General features: G+C 41.9%; 1 protein-coding gene across 6 annotated transcripts in view; it reads right to left on the bottom strand.

Moving 5' to 3' along the window:
• Nucleotides 1–13,669, bottom strand: part of LCA5L (lebercilin LCA5 like) — a 48,266-nt gene that overhangs the window by 18,354 nt on the left and 16,243 nt on the right. For 4 of the 6 annotated variants that reach the window (XR_006299290.1, XM_043593572.1, XM_043593571.1 and 1 more), the window contains exons 3-6: nucleotides 10,616–10,957; nucleotides 10,202–10,348; nucleotides 6,036–6,550; nucleotides 3,913–4,050 (exon numbers count right to left, since the gene is read on the bottom strand). Coding sequence is in view for 5 of the 6 variants with exons in the window: in XM_043593572.1 (XP_043449507.1) it covers nucleotides 3,913–4,050; nucleotides 6,036–6,550; nucleotides 10,202–10,348; nucleotides 10,616–10,949 (1,134 nt within the window). In the remaining variant the exon portion in view is untranslated. Of the gene's footprint in view, nucleotides 1–3,912; nucleotides 4,051–6,035; nucleotides 6,551–10,201; nucleotides 10,349–10,615; nucleotides 10,958–13,669 lie in introns of those variants that run through there. The other 2 variants (XM_043593574.1, XM_043593573.1) reach the window with 2 other exon arrangements.

The following is a 13,669-nucleotide window of genomic DNA, read 5'->3' as shown; positions in this document are numbered from 1 at the left end:
GGAATTTGAAGACCATAATCTGGGCACTAGGGCTATTCAATGTTAATGGGCTGGTCACATTAGAATATGTATTTATTTTTAGTTCTGGAGGCTGGGAAGGCCAAGATCAAGGTGCTGGCAGGCTGGCAGATTTAGTTCTGGGGAGGGCCTTCTTTCTTTTTTAGATTTTATTTTTAAGTAATCTCTACACCCACCATGGGACTCAAACTTACAACCCTGAAATCAAGAGTCACACGCTCTACCAAAAACTGAGCCAGCCAGGCGCCCCATTGTATTTATTTTTAAATTAAAAAAAAAACAAAAACATTTATTTTTGAGACAGAGACAGAGACAGAGCATGAGTGGGGGAGGGGCAGAGGGAGGGAGACACAGAATCCCAACAAAGCAGGCTCCAGGCTCTGAGCTGTCATCACAGAGCCCCACGTGGGGCTCGAACCTACAAACCATGAGATCATGACCTGAGCCGAAGTTGGACGCTTCATCAGCTGAGCTACCCAGGCACCCCTATTTATTTTTAAAGATAAATTATATCATAAATGCATACTTTCACTTCAGTTCACAAACAAGACTATAGGATTTTTAAAAAATGTTTATTTATTTATTTTGGGAGAGAGATTGAGCAGTGGAGGGGCAGGGAGAGAGGGAGACAGAAATCCCAAGCAGGCTTCGCGTTGTCAGTGCAGAGCCCAACATTGGGCTTAAATCCACAAACCGTGAAATTGTGACCCAAGCCGAAATCAGGAGTCAGATGCTTAACCAACTGAGCCCCCCAGGTGGTTCCCCAGGACTACAGGATTTTTATTGACCTCATCTTACTTCTGTATTTTCTTTCTTCCATCCCCAAATCCTAGTTCTCAATGACACCAACATAATTCATCGTGTGTTTCATCCCATAGGATAAACACAACAGCTTCAAAATAACCATGCCCACACTATAATCAAGAACGTATTTCACTAGGCACATGCGGTGAAATTAACATGTTTTAAGTCTCTTGGAATGGTGTCTCTGACAATTTCGCTGCCACTGGAATTTACAGTGGGTTGTTTTCATTTGATTTTTGATTTTTAGGGAATGCTTTTCCATTTTTCCTTTTGCATTTCATTCTGCTTCATAATTATGCAAACCATTTGGTGATTCCACAATTTGATATGGTTCTAAAATCAAATCTACCAAAAAGATATTCAAGGAGAGGCACCTGGGTGGCTCAGTCAGTTAAGCATCTGACTTTGGCTCAGTTCATGATTTCACGGTTTGTGAGTTCAAGCCCTGCATTGGGCTCTGTGCTGAAAGGGCAGAGCCCACATGGGATCCTCTGTCTCCCTCTCTCTCTGCCCTTCCTTTGCCCTCTCTCTTTCTCTCTCTCAAAAATAAATGTTAAAAAAAAAAGATATTCAAGGAAATCTAGGTTCTACAATCACCCCTTCTGATCTGTTATCTCCCTACTTCCGTTGTTACCCCACTATTCCTTTTCTTTTAAAAACATAAATAAAAATGTGGATATATTTGTATTCCTTCTGTTTTTTAATTTAACTTTATTTTTTACTTTTTAAAATTTACATCCAAATTAGTATATAGTGAAGCAATGATTTCAGTAGATTCCTTAATGCCCCTTCCCCATTTAGCCCATCCCCCCTCCCACAACCCCTCCAGCAACCCTGTTTGTTCTCCATATTTTGTTTTGTCCCCTTCCGTGTTTTTATATTATTTTTGTTTCCCTTCCCTTATGTTCATCTGTTTTGTCTCCTAAAGTCCTCATATGAGTGAAGTCATATGTTTTTTAAATTTTTTAAATGTTTCTTTAATTTTGAGAGAGACAGAGCACAAGCAGGGGAGGGGCAGAGAGAGGGGCAGAGAGAGGGAGACACAGAATCCAAAGCAGGCTCCAGGCTCTGAGCTATCAGCATAGAGCCCAACGCAGGGCTCGAACTCAGGAACTGCAAGATCATGACCTGAGCCAGATGCTTAACTGACTGCGCCACCCAGGTGCTCCTTTAGTCCTCCTGTTTTTAAATTCCTCCTGTTTCCTCTGTCTTCCTTTTTTCACTTATCCATATATCCTAGAGATTACCATATTATAATGTAAAGAGTCCCCATTCCTTTCTACAGATGCACAGAAATGTATAGAGGTATATTTACTTTTTTTTTTTTTTGTAAATAAATTTGGATCTTACTGCATATAGAATTTTGCATCTTCTTTTTCATTAAGTATTTCATTAAGTATTAAAATAGCATTTCCCCTTTCAAAATTGTTTTTTTAATGATTGCATAGTATTTATATGCATATCATTGCATATGAAAGCCCAAAATTTATTTTAAAATTCTTTGATAGTGTCTCCATATATGTGGGTGTGTTTGCCTTGACCAGTGGTTCTTGAAGACTCTTCTGTTAGATTTCTAAGCTAGTTGCTATGGCCACACCCATTTTCTGGCATACTTTTCTCTCTGAAGTTACCTGAGACTCTAGGGAAGAAAGAAACAGAACTCTCTTCCTGCTTTGCAAAGGGAAAATTTACATCCAACTTTCTCTTCTCCCCCCCGCCCCCCCCCCAGCTTTCTCTCCTAATATCCTTTCCCTGCCTCTGAGTGCTCTCCAGGCTCCTGGGAAATCTGAATTCTCTACTTGTCATAAAAAAGTTAGAGATTCTTGTCTTAAAGAATCAAACTTAAGATTTGCTAGTTGAGGCTTGAAAGAGCTATATTTCTTAAGTGTTTATCTAGTTTTTTCCAACTTGTTGGCCATTTTAGAAATCTTGAAGGCAGAAAGATAGCAAAAGTCTGAAAAAATAAATATTTTTAATTCTTATCTTTAAAGCACATTTAAAAATTTTTTATAGCGTTTATTTATTGGGGCACCTGTGTGGCTCAGTCGGTTAAGCGGCTGACTTTGGCTCAGGTCACGATCTCGCGGTTTGTGGGTTCGAGCCCTACATCTGGGCTCTGTGCTGACAGCTCGGAGCCTGCAGCCTGCTTCGGAATCTGTGTCTCCCTCTCTCTCTGCCTCTCCCATGCTCACGCTCTGTCTCTCTCTCTCAATAATAAATAAATGTTAAAAACATTTTAAATAAAATGTTTATTTATTTTTGAGAGAGAGAGAGAGAGACAGAGGGTGAGCAAGGGAGGGGCAGAGAGAGAGGGAGACACAGATTCCGAAGCAGGCTGCAGGCTCCGAGCTGTCAGCACAGAGCCTGACACAGACTTGAAGTCACAAATGGTGAGATCAGGACCTGAGCTGAAGTCGGCCACTTAACCGACTGAGCCACCCACGTGCCCCTAAAGCACACTTTAAAAGACAGTTTTGCAAGCATTTCCAAGTAGATTTTATTTATTATTTTAATGTTTCTTTTTATTTTGAGATAGTGTGAGCAGGGGAGGGGCAGAGAGAGAGGGTAAGAGAGAGAGAATCCCAAGCAGGGTCCGTGCTTAGCATGGAGCCTGCTAAACATGGAGCCTGACACTGGGCTTGATCTCACAACCATTAGATCGTGACCTGAGCCAAAATCAAGAGTTGGGCACTTAACCAACTGAGCCAGCCAAGGCGCCCCAATTCAAGTACGCCTTAAAGTGAATTTGTGGGCCATTAAAATGACTAAATATTTTAATGATGTAAGTTAATTTCCAAATTTGAAAACTTAGTTTGGCTTCCATTAAGATGGTAACGAAATACAGTAATATTAATTCATGGGACGAAGCTTTTGTTAATGAAGAGTGTGGAGCTTTAACTTCTAGTGACAGCACACGCTCACCAGGCTGTGAACCCACCCTCGTAATTCAGATCCTCTATCTGTTCCAATGGTCTAGGGGAAAAGTTAATTTGAGAAAGATTCCCAAAGTTAAACAATTTAAAGAACAGCTCTGATATTTTGGGAAGCAGAACTGAACAAATTTTGTTACATTTTGCTTTAAAGAAGTACCTTAAGTTTTTGTTGAAGGCGTTTTATTTCCATTTGCAGAGTCTTTGTAGCTGCCTGGGCTGCTAACGTCTTCCGGTTCTCAGTGGCCAACTGCCGATTAAAGACTCTATTGTTCAGCCTCAACTGTTTTTCCAAGCTCTGAAAACAGTATATATTTTAACTCTTCTGTAACCAATGTAGTATTGTTAACAAAGTTCAACTGTAATGGAACTAATTGCATTTACGAGAAGTGCACAGTTTTAACTTAATACAACTTTAGCGCACGACCGGTGCAGGGGACATATGTTAGAGCTGAACATAACCACACGCACAAATACAAAAGCCGAAAAACCCACATATTCCAACTCTAGAGAATAAATGTGTTTGGAACCCAGTGATTTTCACACCCCTGATTTTGATTAAAAACATAACCTTTGAACACTTCCTGAAAATTAATAAATATAACCAACGCCATGCTTTAAAACTCAACCCAGGTGGCTGTGCCAACTCCAAGACCTGCTAACGCGGCTGGTGCGCACCGGGCCCTGGCCCGCCTCGTCCGCCGGGGGGCGGGCCAGCAGCAGGGCAGCCGCGCATGCGTGAGCCTCGGATGCCTGGTCCCGGAAGCTCCCGCAGGGGTCACAGCCCCGCCCCTTCCCCCCGGGATAAAGGAATTCCCTGTCAGGGATTCCCTCCCCAGGGATAAAGGAATTCTCAGACCAGGAGAGGTTGGGCAGCTGCAGGCCATCCGTGCCCAGGGGCTCACTGGTGCGCGGGCACCTCCTCAGCAGTTTTTTGCAGAACTCTTTGATCTGGACTTTGACAGAGGCTTGACCAAAAGGCCTTTTCTTTCCTTTTGTCTTTTTTCCCATTAAGTGCATTTCCCCCCATATTAATATTAATACTCTGTCATTAAAGAAAAGTGGGCAATATGGTAAGCTGAGAGGATGAAATAATCAGTAAAAATCCCAGTCCCCAAAGTATTAACACTGAAGAAAAATACCGACGTGTTTTGTTTGGCTCGTCAACATTTTCTCCCCCAGCAAATGCCCTACAACCAACCAAATTTCTCACACAACCAAGTGCTTCTGATAAGAAAAGGGTTCTTGAATTCTTATTGGTTTTGGTTACAGCTACAAAAAACATGAACTAATTCACATGTATACATAAAAAATAGGTAGGTGAGATACAACTCCATTTACTTGACAGACGTGAGCTAACATGGGTCCGCTATTAACACAGGAGGCCAAATAATCGGACTTTTCTACATTATTTATGTGACTGAAAATGCGGCTGCTCGTCATTTTCTGTAGTTCACATATCCACTTCGTGGGAGGAAGTTCTCCTTGAAAATAGAGGATTTTTACCAAAGAAGAAATAAATAATAAGGAAGTGGATGAAATGAACTTGATATTTTCTTATTATTTCAAGTTTGTAAAAAATACTTGCCTCTCACCGTCATTTAAATAATAAGGAATTAAACAGTAACCTAATTTTATTTATGTTTATGTCCGTAGAGACCAAGAACTAACACACAAAAAATTCTCAGTATAATCAGGATGTTCCCCCAAATCATCCCTCATAGAGCAGTCTCCAAGACTTTGACACCCACGGCTATTCTAGAAAATCAGCCCATTCATTAGATGATTTTAATTCCTTTCCCCCTGCTCAGTTCCCAGGAGCATTCTCCGGGAAACACTTCTGTTTCCAGCCTACCAACAAGGTCTCTGCGGTAGTGACTAGACAGCTGACCAGGGGGAGTGCAAGGAGAGGGGCTGGAGAGATGCGGGGGGCAGGCTTTTAGGGAAGTGGGTCTTTAAGAAACAGATTCCAGGAGAAGAAGGTTGGCTTCTAAGAGGTTTCACACAACCCAACCCAACACCTTTCCAGCACATGAGCACCCTTACAGAATGGTCATTTCCAGACAAACGAGCCTGGCCACAACAGAAGGGACATCTTCCCCTGCCCCGCCCCCTGTGTTCCCCCCCCCCCCCCCCCCCCCCCCCGCACTGGATGCCATCACTGGTGTGGCCTGTGAGCAAAGCAGCTGGGAATGCTTCACTGCAGGGGGGCAAGCGTGACACACGTGTACCCTGCGTATCGTTCTTGGGACATTACAATTTCTAGGCCTCTGAAATACGGACCTGTATTTTTTTGTTGTTTGCCTCTGTTTTCGTTGTGAGAACAGACAATTTTTGAGTGAGTTCTTCCCTCTCTGCAAGATTTTTGTCTTCGGAAAGCCTCTGCAGCTCCTGCAAGGAGTCTTTAGTCTTCAGCAGCTCACTGTCGGTTTCTCGAAGTTTCCTGGATGCGCTTCTTTCCTTTTCCTGGGATTTCCTAAGTAGCTGCCTTAAGTTTTTGACTTCATTCTGATGTTTTACCATAATTTGAGGTAGATTATTTTGTGAATTCTCATATTTCCCTATTGCTTTCAAGTGCCTAAGCTGAAGATGTTTCAAAAATTGGTTTTCTATGACCGTGGCTTCCAATTTACGACGTATATCACATAGTTCGTTTTTGAGCTCTTTAATCTTCTGGAGCCTTGCTGAGAGGATGCGATGAGTCATAGCATCTCTTCTTTGGGCAATCACATTGTTCTGAGCATTTAAAAGTGGCGCATTCCAGTTGTGCTTTTTTTCAACTGAGATTTCCTTCTGGCCTGCGTGAGCAGATAATCCAGTTTGTTACTAGTCATATAGATAGAGATATGCAGATATGCGCATATGTGTTACCCCCACCTGCACCCCGCACACATACAAGGCGAACGAACATGTAATATAGACGTGCTTCAGGTAGGGACTTCATATATAGATACCTCATTTCAGGTCAGTAGTCGTCTTTTTTACAGCTAGGGATTATGACTCATTTGTCTAAGGTCACAGAACCACAAAGTGGCATAGAATGGATGGAAAACCAGGCTTTCTTTGACTGTAAAACCTGTACTTATTTCTATTATTAAAGTTCTATTAAAAACCACAATAATAGATAACATTTACTAAGGGCTTACCACATGTTAAGCATTGAACTAAATGCTATATGTAGATTATCTGATATAATCCTTCCAATAATATGTTGTGAGGCAATTCGAGTGTAACATGAGAGCCCAGTGTTATATATGAAGATCTCCTTTACTCAAAAAGAGCCTTAGAAAGCCATTGAACTGCTTAGACTGTGTGTACAGATATTCCATTTCTCAGTAAATCCAACATAGCTAAGTTTTCCTGTTACTTTGGGCTCTAAAGGAAGTAGTTAGTTGGCTTGTATTCAGAAGTCTATTTCAAACAAAATGTATCTAAACAATGTCACATCAAGCTTATATAACTGAGTTGTGTCAAATGTATGTGTAATGTCACTGCATTATTATCCCATTTTAAAGATGAACAAACTGATGCTTCGCGACATCCTGCTTGATGGGCACACAGCTAGTCAGTGGTGAAATGGAACCCATGTCTGTGTGCCTGTGCTACTGCCCCATATGTATGTGCATTTGCATGACATTTACATGTGTTTATGTGCATACTGTGTATGTGCGTGTGCACGTTAGTATATCTATATTCTTTTTTTAGTTTATTGATTTATATTGAGAGAGAGAGAGAGAGAGAGACTGCATGAGCAGGGGAGGGGCAAAGAGAGAAGAGAGAGAGAATCCCAAGTAGGCTCCACCCTCCCAGCATGGAGCCTGACTCAGGGCTCGATCTCATGAACCGTGAGGTCATGACTTGAGCTGAAATCAAGAGTCAGATGCTTAATCAACTGAGCCACCCAGGAGCCCCTAGTATATCTGTATTATGAGAGAGACTGAAACTGGATTCTAGAATCTAAAAAAATATATGGTCCTCATCCTGGAGAGAGAAAGCATCTAGTGGCCAGTGTCACTGGAGTCCTAGCCTTAAGCTGTTGCCCACATGTGGACACGTCACCTGAGACACGGCTTAATATGTTTGGTGTAGGTGGTGGAAAAGGTGATTCTGCCTGTGATGGAAATCACGAGCCAACAGAAATGGAAGGTGCTTCCTGGGGACAAGGCATCTCAATTGTGACTGTGACAGAACACATAGATGTGGCAACGATTACAGTATCCGTATCACATCAGTAATCAATGGGCGGTCTTTACAACTGTGCCCCCACAGGTCTTTATTTTCCCACTGGGAACGATTCAGTAAAGGCTGTGGTTGAACGTTTGAGTATTTTGGAATAGGTTTTTGAGCACATTGAAAATTGGAAAGCAGAGGTCAACCTCTGAGGCTGGGCACTGGCTGGGAAAGGCCCAGACCCAGGTGGGTCAGGCTGGATTAAAACAGGGGGTGGGGTGGGGTGGGGAATGTCATGTTCTACACCACGTCCAGCATGACCGGAACTTGACTCCCAACTTACAATGTCTCACTACTCTTGGGTGATGTGTTTCCCGGAGGAGAGAGGGCTCTCCCTGAGACTAGAAGGATGAGGGTGGTGGGTTCTGTGGGCTGTGGAGGCTTATGTCCCTGACATATGCTGTGCTCACGTGACGGGAGGACAGAGGCAGCATGAATGGGTGCTTGGGGGCTAATCCCTGTGGCCATGGGCACACCTGCCAAGGTCCCAGGTTGAGATGTACATACAGGGCATGTGTACTTTGAAAACAGGAGGTGACCCCATGTGTTTGGACAAGGAATGTTTGTGATGCAAATGGAGGACCAGAAGCCCTTCCCCAAGTGTCTGGTCTGTGTAAAGCCACCCAAACTCCCTCCTTCCCGCAAACACATCTGAGACTGAATTGCTTGCCTACCCTAGCTGGTGCTTGGGGGAGGATGAACCAGATCTACTTGCTTCAGAAGATAAACATACCACTTGTATTTGAGTGACATAGAATAAATTTATTCTATAGACATTATGTATACTTGTATACTAATCAAGGTTATGGAAAACGGAAATAGAGTTTAGTCCTTAATGATTTTGCATCTCATTATACTAACCCCTGCCTGGTAAGAATGACCAAATTTATCATTTCTATCTCATTTCATGTAGTGAGGCAGATTTAGCCCAATGGTTAAACTACTCTTAATGAAGTGACAAAATTAATTTTGGCTGCTCCCAATTTATGACCAGGTGTTTTGCATAAAGAACTCAAATACTTGTGGAATAAATAAATGAGGAAACAATTTTTAAAAGTTAAATTGTCAGGCACTTAGAACTCAAAGTGCAGTTCGTGTAGAAATAGTTTTATAAATGCTAACAGCCTTTCATACAGCCCCACGGAAGTGTAGAATCAATACAAAGTGTAGTGTATAGATCTATGATCCCTGTCATAAAACCTTGGAGCCAGACTGTTTCTGAATTATTATTATTATTATTATTATTATTTTGGTGCATATACAGTATTTCCCATAGAATTTCCAGTAGGGCTGGGAATAGCATACTTTAATCAAAGAATATTTTTGTGAAATATGTGGCTATTCACACTAACTGAAATAGAGATCAGTCTCATGTTAGTTCAGATCTGGTTTTTGTTGCTGAATCAGTTTAGGTACCAAAGATATAAAAACTGTTTGTTTTTCAGAGTTTTGTAAATTCAGACGTGGATAGGGGATCATAACCACGATGGAGCCTAACCACGATGTAGTTTCTGTTGTGATAATCTCTTCCAAATGCCACAAACAGACTTCTTTTGACAGAGTCCCATGTGACAGAAGGAACTAGGCTTTTCGTCTTCTACCCTCGGCCTTGACCGTGAGCATAAGACTCCTACCTCTCTAGAAAAGGAGCTTTTAGCCTTTTGAGAATCTGGTGGAAGCTCATGGGTCCTTCTCCCTAGAAGAGTTCACAAATGTAAATAGACATAAAAAATGCAAAGATTTTCATGCAGCCCAGAGATATGCGACTAAGATGAAGAATCCCTACCCTATAGCTGGGAAGAAGGGGACCTGAAGGTTCTAGATGACTCTGAGGTAGCAGAGGGAGTCCTAGGCACACCTGGTCACAGGGGGCTGGCGGGGGGGAGACACGGGGTACACCTGACAGCAGACATGCTGTCCACATAGTATTGACGTAGTTTCCAGCTGTTCACTGATGGCAGTTCTGATGGCCACAGCCGAAGAAAGTTTCAACCATTTCCATATTAGGAATATTTATAAGCCCAGGATTGCCTAAAATGGGAGGAGGTGTTCACAGTCTGGTCAGGGAGGCAGGGAGTGAGGTCAAGGACATCACAAGGCTACTTCCATTTGGACAGTTAGGAACTGGTGTCGGTACTCTTACAGTCCACAAGGGAATGAATGACCTTGTTAACAGCCTTTTGAACCACCTCTGTCTCAAAAGATGATCTTTGCCTCACCGGACTTGTAGACCATCCTCTTGGGGTGCTGACTCGGGTATTTACAGTTCATTGGCAATTCAAACCTTGATTCTTCAGCTGGGATGCGAGGCAAGAGGCCAGCAAAGTCCAAGTGTCGTGGTACTCTGTAACAAGGCCACCTGTTAACTAAAAACGGAACTAACCTCACTATAGGCTCCAGCAGGGTAAGTTGTACAAGAGGGCTAGGTTTTATGTTTTCAGCCTAACTTCCTGCCATCTTGTAATCATTCCCAATTTCTCTATTTCCTTCCATACAAGTTCATTTATAAACACACATTTGAAATAGGGGACAACAATAAAACTGAATAGGGATGACTTCAAATACTAGTGCATTAAATAATAATGTCATTGGGAACAGAAGTTTGGTCTTGCTTGGGAAATTTTGCTTCTTACCTTTAGGTTGGGAGACTTTAGAGACATTATACGTTTTCTTCTCGTTCTTTTTTTCTCTTATCATAGTCTTCTCAAAATAATTTCTATTACGAGCTGTTTCAGAACATTCAGAGAGAAAGTCTTCTGAATAATCACAGGGAGAACTTAAACTTCTGCAGGAACACTGAGATCTGCTGTAATCCACACTCCTATCAGAAGCGTGACTAGGGCTGCCTCTTGAACAGTCACCTGCGTCCTGGGTTCCCGTGCATTCTGCAGACCTCCTCCTGGGACCTAAGGCCACAGAGGGGAGGTGCTCATCTACACTTGTTTCTGCTGGATCAGCCAGAGACATAGCAAAACCTGATAGGAGAAAAGTGTTTTCAGATTTATAGCTATTGACATTAAAATGAACCTCTGCTTTATTATATTTAACTATAAGTGGATCATTAGGAATGGGAAACACCACATCTTGTGGAAGTATTTTCTGGAAAAAATCTCAGTTGGGTTTTGTTTTTTTCTTTGACATAAAATGTAAGACCCCTGAGACAAACTTTGGTGAGACTCTATTCACAGGTAATACAAGACAAAGTTCACATCAGAGGACAACAATGACAGCAATTTGTGAATTAGTGAATTACATCTTCATTCTCTAAGAATGTTGCAAGATTTTGCCTTGAAGAAAACGACAGTACTTGGTAAGCTTGGATGGCTGGTATGAAATGCAATACTTAGGAAATTCAGACATATTTGTGGAGATGGACACACTTTTATTTATTAGTGATGAAATCACACTTTTGAGATGAAACATATAGCATAGAATATAACAAATTAATCTACTACTTTTTTAGAGTTAATACTTGTTTTAAATTAAGAGTAATAGTGGATCCCAGGGATATAAACTTGATCCATAATTACAAGGCTTGTCATATTTTAATTAAAAAAATGTGCTTTCCTTTCTGTGCTCCATTTGGACTATTATAACATGAATAGGACCTCCCCCGATTACAGCTACATGATGACAGAAAACAATTCAGGAAAAAATGTGATTTGCATGGAAAATCATCCCATTGTTGGAACCTTTTTGAAGACAGTCCACCCAGTGGAAAATTTACATTTGTTTAATAAAGAACTGATCATACTTTTGCAGCTACACAAAGACCAAACTTTTATAAGAATGGATTTGGAAAAATCAAAACCAAGTTTGTCTAATTATTAGAAATTTAATCATTCAATGTGAAAAATCAAAACCTTACTTGGGAGTTAAACAAGACTAAAGCGGACTTCGAAGCAATGTGTTTAAAAACTAAAAATGATGGGGCGCCTGGGTGGCGCAGTCGGTTAAGCATCTGACTTCAGCCAGGTCATGATCTCGTGGTCCGTGAGTTCGAGCCCCGCGTCAGGCTCTGGGCTGATGGCTCAGAGCCTGGAGCCTGTTTCCGATTCTGTGTCTCCCTCTCTCTCTGCCCCTCCCCGGTTCATGCTCTGTCTCTCTCTGTCCCAAAAATAAATAAAAAACGTTGAAAAATTTTTTTAAAAAAATAAATAAAAACTAAAAATGAAATGAAATTTGATGATGCGATCCTAATTTCTCATCAGGGATGAAAGCTACCATGTAGTCCAAAGTCCTTGTAACCAAAGGCCATGACTGAAAAACTAATTAAGACCCAGACATAGTCACTTTTATTTCGGTTAGATTTGGTTCAAATTAAGTGCAACAGAAGGTTTAATAAACATAGCAGGTCTTCATTTGTAGGTCAGGAATGTTTTACTGCAGTGAATTACTCCCCAAAGCAACGTCACACATCACTGCAGGGTTCTATGCATCTAGAATAACTTCTCGGCACTTTGCTGCTAGCACCTGCTTGACATTCAGTGAAAACAAAGGTACTGTAGTTTACTTCCACTTTATTTTTAAATTCTTGGTATAGAGCCTAGGCAGTAGTATTGAACTTGATTCAGCTGAATAATCTGTGTGACCAGTAAGGCTAGATGACAAGGTCTCTCACACAGACTCTCCTACACACGCCCCACGAGGTCTGCAATCCTCCATCCAGATTCTTGTTTGATCTAAGGACCCTGGGAGACATGATGGCCCACAGCTAAATGCACACTCCCTAAGAATACAAAAGTTTCACAGGAAAGTTCTCTGAGGTACAATGAGTCCAGCTCCAAGATAGCTCAGGACAGCAACTATACTATACGTAGCTTTCACATGCCCTTGTCCGTGGTTAATATACAAAGACTAGATTCCAATATACACAAGCTTTTTTTTTTTTGTTTTTTAAAGTAATCTCTGGACCCTACCTGGGGCTCGAACTCACCACCCCCGAGATCAGGAGTCACATGCTCCACTGACTGAGCCAGCCAGGCGCCCCTGTACCCGAACTTTTGATACCGTTGGTAAGCCTTTAGTCATCTGATGTGAGAATTTAAAATGGACAGAATGTGAACTCAGACACAAGGAGGCTCTGGAATCCTCTATGATGCCGCTGCAGGAAGGCACAGAATACCAGTTCTGTTTTGACAGCAGTTCAAAACAAAGGAACCCATCTCCCAGGTCTTTACGGGGGTTATTGTTTTCATTCAACACCCCCACTTCTGTTTCATCAAGAAGGCAGAAGAGAAATGAGCTGCCACCAGACCCTTCCCAACAGGGATCTAACGTCACTGGCTCTACTGAGAGTTTTTGGTTTTTTTCCCCGAGTCAGCTTCTGCCTCTTTCTGCATTGGCTGGACTGTCAAGCTTTCTCTCTTCTGATGAAATACATGAGGCAGTTCACCATCTCCCCACTACAGAAATCTTAGCCCAAATAATCCTAATAACATTAGTACCGTACTTCATATTTAGTGAGTGTTTTTACTTCACCCAAGCTGTGTTTGCATCATCTCATCCTGGCCACGTGAAGGGAACAGGCTCAAGCAGGTTAAGCAGTTGTCCCTGTTTTCTTGCTTCCAGGTCAGGACTCTTTTCATTAGGCATTACAACTGCAAACATCACACTGGTGGTAACATCACACATCCTAAGGCAAAGAATTGATCTTTCCAGACGCATTCTGCCATGTAACAGTGGGT

This window comes from Prionailurus bengalensis, chromosome C2 (assembly GCF_016509475.1).
Source record: "Prionailurus bengalensis isolate Pbe53 chromosome C2, Fcat_Pben_1.1_paternal_pri, whole genome shotgun sequence".
NCBI classification, from domain to species: Eukaryota; Metazoa; Chordata; class Mammalia; order Carnivora; family Felidae; genus Prionailurus; species Prionailurus bengalensis.
This window is presented reverse-complemented; position numbering and strand designations above follow the sequence as displayed.